At 46.7% G+C, this 11395-nt stretch overlaps 1 protein-coding gene across 1 annotated transcript; it reads left to right on the top strand.

Annotated features, from left to right (window-relative positions):
* The first annotated feature begins 2073 nt into the window (after positions 1-2073).
* TTLL2 (tubulin tyrosine ligase like 2) lies at positions 2074-9804 on the top strand. Its single transcript, XM_015422165.1, has 2 exons — positions 2074-2251; positions 8156-9804. The coding sequence occupies exons 1-2, from the start codon at positions 2074-2076 to the stop codon at positions 9802-9804; spliced, it is 1827 nt and encodes a 608-aa protein (XP_015277651.1).
* Positions 9805-11395: the final 1591 nt, after the last annotated feature.

Below are 11395 nucleotides of genomic sequence, written 5' to 3'. Positions count from 1 at the left end.
TGCTCCACCATCTTCAGCTATATTGATTATTTACTTACTTACTTTATAGCCCACCTTTCTCCACAATGGAGACTCAAAGTACCTTTCTTCATTCTCCTCTCCTCCGTTTTATTCTCAGAACAACCCTGTGAGCAGTGGCAGACTGGGAGGGGGAAATCTGGGAAACCAGCTAAGGTTGCCAACTCTGGGTTGGGAAATATCTGGAGATTTTGGGGGCGGAGCCTGAGGAGGGTGGGGTTTGGGGAGGGACTTTATCAGGGTATTAATGCCATGGAGTCCACCCTCCAAAGCAGCCATTTTCTCCAGGGGAACTGATCTCTCTTGTCTGGAGATCAGTTGTCATGGGAGATTTCCAGTCCCCACCTGGAGGATGGAAACCCTAGCAACAGCCTTCCTCCCCCCCCCCCGGGGTCCCTCCTCCTGCCTGCCTTGGCCCCATCCCCAAAGGATGGAACAAGAAAGGAAATAACGGTCTGTTTCACTTTGCCCCTCCCTCCCAAAGTGGGAGTGGAAGGAGGGAGAAAGTGGCAGCCTGTCTAACCAATTGCCTGAGTGCTGCTTTCCTCCCCTCAGGCAGGTCTCAGGCAAGCTAGGGGCTGCTTCACTCCTCTCACTCGGACCAGGCACTGCCTCTCTCATCTTGGCTGAGCACCTCCCTCACTTCACCCAAGGCTTGGCCAGGCCAAGCCAGGCACTGCCCTCTGCCTGCCTCACGTGGGGCTGGAGTTGCCAGGCACCTCCCTCTGCCCTATGTTGCCTTGCCTTGTGTGACACTCAGCCAGGCTGGGTGTTGCCCTCTGCCTTACCTCACCTCACAGCGCAGGGCTCAGCCAAGCCCTATGTCTTGTCTGGCCTCGCCTTCTGTAATGTATCCATCCCAGACCATGTGCGTGGCCATTTCACCACGCGGTCATGCGAAGCAGCCGAGCTTCGCTCGCAGTAACAATGGGACAAGCGGATCCTAGCCGGCGCCTATCAGCAGGCTAGGCTCCCGGCCAAGAGCCTATGGAACTCTCGGCCACTGTAATTTTTTTTAAAATTTATTGAATAACAAAACATATACAGATATTGATTTAGAAATTTAAAATTATTTTAAAAATGACTCTGACTATAGTGTCTCTCAGGCCCTCTGGGATGCAATGAAGGCATTGGTCAGAGGGAAGTACATTGCAATTGCTTCAATCTTCTGTGGAGACCTCCCCTCTAATGCCCACTGTCTTTGCGAGGCTGCCGGTGAGCTGTTGAAAGGGGGGGGTGTCACTTATTCTTCAGCCCATTCATAATTAGCTTAGTGGATGCGGCCTACTGGCTACCCCTGTTACCAATAGATTAGTCCGTCAGCCAAACAATAGCCCTTCATATTTTGGTTTCCTTATTTGTTCCCAGTCAAATTTGTCTATGTTCATTTTCTCTAATACGGGGTACCATTTATCCATAGGGTTAAGCAGCTGATGTTCAGCATCTTTGTTACTTGTCCAGAACGAGATTTTCTCTTGTAAGAAAAAAACCCAGACTTTGTGCAGCCATTGTTGCATCGTTGGAGTGGAGTCTGCTTTCCATTTGCTTGCTAATAGACTCAGCCACTGTAAATAGCCAATCACTTGTGTGTGGGGGTGTTTTGGGTGCGGGGTTGTTGCACATATAAACCAGCCTGCGAGCTAGTCAGTTTGTCTTGTTCTGAGCTGAAATAAAGTATGAGAGCTGAAATCACTTGGAAGTCTCAGTATTTTTCACTTTCTGTAAAGCTTGGCTGGGCTAGGCACGGCCTCTGCCTTGCCTTGCCATACCTTGCATGGAGCTCAGTGGGGCAGGCACCACCCTCTTTCTTGCGTCACATGGGGCCAAGCCCTGCCCTCTGCCTTGCCTAGACTTGCCTTGTGCAGGGCTAGGATGGGTCAGATGCCACCATCTTTCTACCCTTGCATAGGGGTCAGCCAGGCCGGGCACTGGCATCTCTGCCCTCACCTTGCCCTCATGCAGGGCTTGGCAGGGCCAAGTGCTACCATCTGCCTTGCCTCACCTTGCGCAGGGCTCAGCTGGGTCAGGCAGCACTGCCTCGCCTCACCTTACAAGATGGGGGAGATGCCAGCGCCTCACTCAGCCTTCTTGAGGCGAGGCAGAAACTGGCACCCAGCCCAGCCAACCACTGGGCAAGGCAAAGCAGTCACACGTGACTGCCTCACCTTAGGCTGGCCTAGTTCTTCTGGAATTGAGCGCCTCACTCAGCCTTCTGAGATCAGTTCCCCTGAAGGTAATGGCAGCTTTGGAGGGTGGCTTCTATATCCCACTGAGCTCCCCCCTCCTCCAGGTACCACTCCCAAATCCCTAGGATTTCCCAAGCTGATGTTGGGAAGGGAGGAAGGGAAAAGCAGAGTGAAAGAAGATTTTGCTTCACTCTAGTCTCCCTCTCCACCTCTTCCTCACACCTAAGACCTTATTTAAAGATGATGCTGAGTAGGCAAAAGATCTCATCCATGTGATCCTGCTTTTGTACAGCTTCTCATTTAATGGCGGTTCCACATGCGAAGCAGGTAAGTCATATGCTGCTAACACAGCACCTGCCTGGACTGGACAGACTTCTGGTGCACTAAAACTAAGGCTGCGGTCACACGGCAAGCTAATTGCGATTTGTTCCCACTATAAATTTGATCCAGACTTTTTTTTTTCGGGTTGGGATGATCACACATCCCTCCCTGAACCGGAAGCATTGTGCAAGGAGGCTCTGGGCACTGTCTAGATGTAGCGGGCCCCTCTCTCTCCACTGCCTGCTTGCCTGCCAGCCCGCCCGGCACTTCCTTTCCCCCCGCCCACCCACCCACCCCCAGCAACTTTCCATGCTGTCTCCTGCTGCCCGCCACAGCTTCGGGGACTCCTGGAATGGTCTCCACCGCCCGCCCGCCCGCCGGACACTTCCTTCCTAACTAAATAAACTTCTTTGCAATCACAAAAATCTTAATTAACATGGTAGGACCATTGAATAAGAAGGAAGAAAGCAGAGAATGGAATGCTGGAATGTGTGACATGCAGCATGTCCCAGGTTCCTATGGTGATATAGAACTTGTGAAATAAAACATTCTTAGTTTTGTTTCCAATGATAGATGTTCAGAATGGAAAGATAAAGGCTTCTCCAGACTAACACAAGACACTAAGGAAGATGTCACTCTGGCAAAAAGTTGATCACAGTCCTCAAAATGACCCATTCTGCACAGCAACAGAGGAAATAAGGTTTGCATTTTTTATTTTTTTATTTTATCTTTGTCTCCAATGTAAACTATGATGTTTAGGAATTCAATATCTTCTTAGAGACAGTAATCAGGAAGGGGGACTGAAGTAGTAAAACTGGACCACCTAGATATCATTAAAACATCCATCATTTAACTTTTAAGTTGTAAGAAATAAGATCACACAGCCACATTTCCCATTGTTGCTGGTGCTGACATGAATCACAACAACTAACTCTTCCCTTGCTCTATTTTTAGACATGTATGACACCACCACCCTTTGTAGCAGATAGGCTGGTCACCATCAGAGGCCATTTCAGGGGGGATCGCAGTTCCCCCGGGTGAGGTACGGGGGGCGGGGGACATGACGAAGCCCCGCCCCCTGCTTCCGGCCGCCCCGCTTCTGGCCCTCATTCAGCCAGGAGGAGGCAGGAGAAGAGGGAGGGTAAGTTGCTTCCTCCCTTCCTCTCCCCACCCCTGTCTGCCTGGGGCCAGGGAAGGCCTTCACGGGACTTCCTTGCACTCCCGCCGGCCTTGCAGGTCCACCGCCGGGCCCCTCATGGGCCTCAGCAGTGGAGCTGCAAGGCCGGCAGCGGCCAGGACCGTTGGGAGCGGTGTGTGTGACCTTATGACACACTTCCGGTGATGTCAGGGGGTGTGGCATATGCTAATGAGATATGCTAATGAGTTCCCCTAGCTCTTTTTCTACAAAACGACCCCTGGTCACCATGCAGTCAAAATGCCCATCATCTCGCTATACTCTTAATTATTGAGTCTCCAAGAACCCTAACCCTCAACACTGAGGGATATTCTTGTCATGAAAGGATTTCAGTTCATTACCTGAAGCACAGTCCCTTCTTGGTTTCCTCTCTGGCATCCGCATTCTTCATGACAGGATTCAGATTCCAAATATTAAACTCAGATTCAAAATCTAATCTTTAACCGATTCTTGAGACTTCCTAAACCCATTCCTCCACATTAACTCAAAGAGCTCAGTACAGAAAAAGTATACCACAGGTATCCTAACAGACAAGACATTGGGAGATTTGTTACTGAAGCCTTCCGATGCTTTTAAAATGCAAATAGAAGCGGTACAGGGGTTCAGTTCAAATCAGGACCACACAACAGTTGCAAAGAGGTGTTTTAACTCTTCACTGGTGCTGATTCACCAATCAAAAATGACAAACATACCTACCCATACTCTTATTAACCTTTAAACATGCTGGATGAATTCTATTATGGATCTCCCAGGGTCTTGTCATATTTGACTCTAGGTTACATTGAAAGTATTTATTTAGTATATTTGTATTCTCTCCAATGGGAACCCAAAGTGGCTAACAGTACCGATGGAGGAAAAAGTGACAAACATGAAAGGGAGAAGACGCTTCAGATTATTAAGTGGGTCTTCTGTCTCCTCCAGCTGAGCTTCTGCCCATACGCCTGTGAGGCTAAGAACCAAAGGACAAGAACATGCCCAAGCCTTAAATACATGGGCACAGAGAGGAAAGCAGACACCGTGAGGTGTTATGCAGCTGCTTCTAACTAGCAGGAATTTCCCCAGTTTCTCCCCTGCCTCTGTGATTTCAGCAAAACTTAACTGCAAATAACTTTTGCTAGATTATACACCATGTGTGGTACATGAAATACTTCAGAGTGAAATTCCAACTGCGTTGTGGCTACAGGACGTAGCCCTCTCTCAACTGTATTCCCCTTGATAATCACTGGGCCACTATGATAACAAATGAAATAAAATTTGTGTGACATGTTGCACATCTTAAAACTTGCTGTATATTACAGTAATGTTTGATACATTTTTGTTAATTTCTGTATATTCACAGTACTGCAGATATGGCAGGTCTGAGGAGCCCAAGGAAAGGTATTTGTTGTTGTTGTTTATTTAGTCTTTCATAAACTCAATGGCCTGTGTTTTCAAGAGCTGGTGGGCAAGTACATTAACATCAACCTAGCTTGGTGTCCTGGTGCAAACTCTGCAAAGCAATTGAATTTATCTTTGGACTTCAAATATGAGAATTTTTCCACTATGAATCTAAGGTAATGGGGGGTCCTTTTTCGATTAAGAGGCTAATATGCTAGAAAGCCCAGTTCATGAAATTTCCTTTCATGAAAACGAAGCCTCTACGTGGAATTTGTGCTTCATCCATTTCCAGAAGTATGTGGTAGAAGCAGCCCCGTACCCAGGATTTTTGGGGGGAGGGGGTGTCGGGGGTGCTAGGGGGTGCTTAGATGAGCAGTGCCCCCCCATCTTCCCCTGGCTTAAGCTCTCCCTCCCCTGCAGGCACAGAGGGGAGGGAGAGGAGGAGTAGCTGCTTACCCCAGCTCTTCCTGCTTGGTGGACCAGGCCAGTATTGTTGAAGCCACATTGCAGCCGCGCTGGCCTGAAGCAGTTTCACTAACCCTCCTTCCTTCCTCCTTCCACAGGAAGAGCCATAGGAAGGAAGGAGGGCTAGAGAAATAGCTTCAGGGCGGTGGCAGTGCAGCTTAAGCAATACTGTCCCGGCCCACCAAGCAGGAAGAGCCACGCCATGATGCCCCCCATCCCAACGCACCCATCTCAATCTTAAGCCACAATCTTAGCCATGCACCACTTCAGACCTCCTTCCAGCATGGCACGGCTAAGATTGTGATTTAAGATTGGGGTGGGGGGCTCTGAACATCTGATAGGGGGGCCCTAAAGCCCCACCACTGGCTATGGCCCTGGGTAGAAGGAGAACTTGGATAGCTGGTCAGGTAAATGTGTGAAATGTGGTTGTCTCAACACACCACTGGCAGGTATGAGTAGGGTTTCCAAAGCAGAGGCAGCTCATCCATAAAACCATCCTAAGACTGCAGTTTTAACCATATTTACCGAGGAGTTAACTGGCATTGAAGTCAGTGGAACTTTCTCCTGATAAAATTTCACAAAGTCAGGTTACATAGGTTTTTGAACATAACATCAAAAGTACAGTGCATCTCTAAACACCCAACAAGAAAGTATGTAGACTACTAGGCTGCTGAAGATAACTGGTATGGTAAAACAAAACAAAAAAACTGTGCAGAAAGATGCTAAGAATAGAACAGTATAATAAAACAATTTACTAATGAGTAACAACAGTTTGAGACCCGAGTGCCGCATGATGGAGTGAGCTCCCATCTCTAGTTCCAGCTCCTGCCAACCTAGCAGTTCGAAAGCAAGAAATTGCAAGTAGATAAATAGGTACCACTCCAGTGGGAAGGTAACAGCGTTCCGTGCACCTTTGGTGCTTAGTCATGCCGGCCACATGACCACGGAAACGTCTTCGGACAGCGCTGGCTCTTCGGCTTTGAAACGGAAATGAGCACCGCAACCCTAGAGTCGGATTCGACTGGCTTTCAAGCAAGGGAACCTTTACCTTTATTTTAACAACAATATAACTAGTAGTAATTCAACTAAGAATACCACATATATAGTATTTACAAAAATTCAACAGGTAAATCCACAATTTTTTCAATAATCCAACAGATAAGTTTTCAACAATCCAGCAGGTAAATCTGTAATTGCTAAAATCAGTTAAATTAGTATAAACATCAACAAAATCTTAACAGTTAACTCAAAATATAAAACAGCAGAATGGGACGTAGCAGTAGACACAGAGCATCTTGCTTCTAACCAATATATTATGTTTCATTATAATGATATTGATGATGTTGGGGGTGGGATATTTATTTAAAATAGTATCAAGTAAGTGCAGGGCCACTGAGAGGGGAGTACTTGACAAAATTCCAGGGGCCATGTTAACACTGGTCAAATTTTTGTTTTTTCATGTGATTTGCTTTCATATAATATTTTGGGTAGGTCTAGGTGATGCAAGAAATTGCAAGCAGATAAATAGGTACCACTTCAGTGGGAAGGTAACAGCATTCCGTGCACCTTGGTGTTTAGTCATGCCGGCCACATGACCACGGAAACGTCTTCGGACAGCGCTGGCTCTTCGGCTTTGAAACGGATATGAGCACCGCAACCCTAGAGTCGGACTCGACTGGCTTTCGAGCAAGGGAACCTTTACCTTTACCTTTTAGGTGATGTGAAGGGGGCCCGGTGTCAGGCTTCCCAGTCAAGACACTCAACAACGTTCCTTCAGAAGTTTCAGTTTATTGAGAGCTGGTACTCAGAATACCATGAACACTTGTGTCAGGAATGGCGGGCTAATGTTAATAACCTTCAGATATACCCCCTTCATACATGACCCCCTGATACAGTAAAGTCAATAGGAAAGCACCTGAAGACATGGGCAAAAAGCAACGGTTACATTCCCAGTGGGAAACTAGGAGCAGGCAGAGTATAGTCTTCAAGGACACTAGACAGATAACAGCGCACAGCCCGAGAGAGAAGGAGGAGGGGAGGAGGGAGACAAGGAGAGCAACCCACACATTCCAAACCATGGCAGTGTTAGCTGACATCTGGCAGGAATGTCTGTGTAAAGCCCACGGTGGGTTTCAGCAGCCCATACTAAATTAGAGAAGTTGCAAGGCTTAACTACACACCTCATGATCTGAGGCCAGGACCTAGGGTTGCCAGGTCCTCCCTGGCCACTGGAGGGGGATAGGGGGTTAGGGTTGCCAGATCCAGGTTTGGGGAATGAGCCTGGGGAAGACAGGGACTTCAGTGGGGTACAATGGCATAGAGTCCACCCTCCAAAGGATTTATTTTCTCCAGAGGAACTGATCTCTGAAGTCTGAAAATGAGCTATAATTCCAGGGACCCTCCAAGTCAAATTGTGGCCTAAATTTCCACCTATAGAAATCAAGAAATGTGTTCACATGCACATGATATAATGCCATCAATACTTTTTTTAAACATTGTGTAGGGGACAGTTCAGGTTACAAGTTTTTAAAAAGTTGAAATCAATTATTCAATGCTTCAGCCCTGCAATCCCCCCCCCCTTCTGATGTTCCAGGAAGCAAAAGCTCTACAACAGCAAAACATGTCAATTCATCAGGGACTGCTAGCCCACTGGTTTTCCGGCTCCATAATGGTGCTCCCGCAGTAGTACGTGAAGTTCTACTGGAACGTGGTTGGGTTGAGTATGATGAGCATGAGCAAGACAAAGAAGACTGGAATCTGTATTGGCGAAATTACCCTTTCCGAATGACAGACCATAGGAGTATTAAGCCATGGCAGCGACTCAACCACCATCCAGAAACCATCAGGATCACCAGGAAGGATTATTTGGCAAGGCACTTGAAACGCATGAAGGGAATTTATGGAACAAACCTCTATGAGTTCAGTCCAACTGCATTCATCATGCCAAATGACTACATTAAATTTATAACAGAATACACCAAGGAGAGGCAGATACCAGGCAAAAAGCTGAGCTACTGGATCTGCAAACCTGTTGATAGATCTCGTGGAAGGGGAATACTCATTTTTCAGGACATTAAAGACTTTGTCTACGATTGCATGGTCATTGTGCAGAAGTACGTAAGTAATCCTTTGCTTATTTCGGGATATAAATGGGATCTCCGTCTCTATGTCTGTGTCACAAGTTTCTGTCCCCTCACTATTTATACTTATGAAGAAGGACTGGTAAGGTTTGCAACAGAGAAATTTGACCTTGGGTCCCTGGACAACATTTATGCCCACTTGACCAACACTAGCATTAATAAGTTTGGGCCTTCCTACATAAAGGATAAAGATGTCATTGGCTCCGGATGCAAATGGACTTTCAGCCGGTTCCGAGCCTACCTACGTAGCCGCAACATGGATGACATACAACTGTGGCAGAGGATCAACCACATTGTCATACTGACCCTGCTTGCCATCACTCCATCAGTGCCTCTTACAGTTAACTGCTTTGAACTCTTTGGGTTTGACATCCTGGTTGATGACAAAATGAAGCCCTGGCTCTTGGAAGTCAATCACAGCCCGGGCTTACATTTGGACTGTGCCACCGATGCAACTGTGAAGAGAAGGTTGCTCCATGACATTATTGACTTGCTGAACTACAAGGAGAACGATCGTTTGAGAAAACACAAAGGAGTTGGTAGGAGAGTTTCATGTTTTAATCGATCCCAATCTTTGTTGACTACTCGAGCAGAGGACTCCTGGGATTTCCAGGCTTGTGGGAAAGGAAGCAAGTCTGCATCTACGTCCCCATGCTCATCCCTCTTGCAGATTAATAAAGGAGCCCCAATATTTGGTAGAACGGGCAGTGCTTATCCCAAGAAAACTTTAACCTCTCAGTTGCGTGAGAGGATGAACACGCCAAAAACGCTACTGCAATCAAAGCCACAATATAAAAGCAAACAAACATTAAGAATTAGTCATTCATTGTGTGAACCTATTCAGTCTGCCCATTGGTTCAGTTCACCTGAGCTCTACAACCACAAACCATCTGTCCCTCCATATTTTCTCTCAGATAAAGATAGGAGACCATTCCCTCGAGTGGGAGACTTTGTCCTTATATTTCCTTTCAATGAGGCTGCACTTGAAGCATCTAAGAATGGAATAAATGTCAAAAGCATAATTCAAGAAATACATAAATTAATGAACAAAGAATTGCAACCAGAGCGCGAGAAATTAAATAAAAGATTATTTAATCTGTAGATAAGCTTAGTGTATTAAAGAGTCTCTTTATCACATGCAACACCATGCCATAGCCATTTTAGATTTCCTTGAATAAAATCCAGCAAGGGAGGAGAGAGACACAGACTGGCCCAGGGTCATCCAGTAAGCTTCTTGACTAAATGCAGATCTGAACATGGGTCTAGTGTGAAGCACTAACCATTTATTTTTGTGTTTTACAAAAGGAGTCACTAGAAATCTTGATGTTTTACAACCCCATGCCTTCTGGTGGCTATCCAACTCATAGAGCTTGTAAATACGGATAGGCAGAAACCAGCTCACAAACTAAAATTTGTGATTAATTTTGGCTGGTTTGTGGTTTGTGAAGTCCGTGGTAGGTCAATTGGCATGAACTTTCCACAAACTTTCAAGCAGTTCCTGGAAGTTCATGCTGGTTGGTGAATGGATACAGACTGTCTCCGCTCAAACAAAATGCTTACCAAACTTCAAAGCAATGGGGGAACAGAATTCTCCAGTCTTGGAAACACTTGTTAGTTTTAAACGAGTCATGTCAGTTTCAAGAGGTTTTCCCCCCAGGAGACCATTCCTTTGCCTCACCTTCCCATTTTCTTGCACAGAGCTTGCAAAATCCCACCCCCTTCCTTGGATTTGTGACTGTGCTTTGAGATCAGTCCTTTTAAGCTTGCAGTGCCAGTGGCATTGGGTTCTGCTGGACACTCTGTGATTGCACTGGTACGCTGGGCACACTGTATATTGTACTGGTTCAGCTGGGCTTGCAAAAATGCCCCCCTTGGATTGTGATTGAGCTGGCATTGCCATATTGGCACTAGGTTCTGTTGGGCACTAGTACATTGCATTGTGCCTATAACCCCCCTTGCTTGGACTATGATTCTATGCTAGAAATCAGCCCTGTTCAGCTGGCATTGCCACAATGGCACTGGGTTCTGTTGGGCACTAGTACATTGCATCAGTTCTGCTAGACTTGCAAAAAAAAACCCCACACACATACATTCAGTTTCTGCTGCAGAGATTCTCTCATTTGACCTTAGTCCTGTTGGGTTTGCATTGCCACAATGGTACTGGTTCTACTGGACACATTGCACTAGTTGTGCTGCAGAAATTCTCTGGGACTTTGATTCTGTTCAACTGGGCTTCTATTTCCCTTGCTCCCCCCCTCCTGCATTAGAAACAACAGAAGATGGGGCACCTTCTTGGGGGGGGGCATAACTTGGACCTCATAAATCCAATCCTTACCAAACTTGGAGATGGCGATCCCATGCACGTCTGGTGTTTCTAGCTTGCACATTCTATACACTCCTGGACCTGCACCTGTCAAAATGACTGCCTGTCAGCTGTTATTTCCCCGGAAAGCATTTTCCTGGGAGCACCTTCTTTTGCGGGGGCATAGTTCAAGCCTGTAAATCTGACCCTCACTAAACCTGGAGGCAGGCCCATAGCTACAGTGAGGCATCTCGGGGCCAGCCCCCCCCCCACTTGCTGGCAAGGCCCCCTGACTTCCCATCCAGCCCAGGGCATCACAGTCTTCTCCCCCAGATTAATTTGATTAGCCAGTGCCCCCAAAGAAATTTAAATGCCCCCCGATTTAAAAAAT

Source organism: Gekko japonicus, unplaced genomic scaffold (assembly GCF_001447785.1).
Source record: "Gekko japonicus isolate JY-2015 unplaced genomic scaffold, Gekko_japonicus_V1.1 scaffold347, whole genome shotgun sequence".
Classification (NCBI taxonomy): domain Eukaryota; kingdom Metazoa; phylum Chordata; class Lepidosauria; order Squamata; family Gekkonidae; genus Gekko; species Gekko japonicus.
Note: the sequence above shows the minus strand (reverse complement) of the source record. Positions and strands in the feature narration are given on the sequence as shown.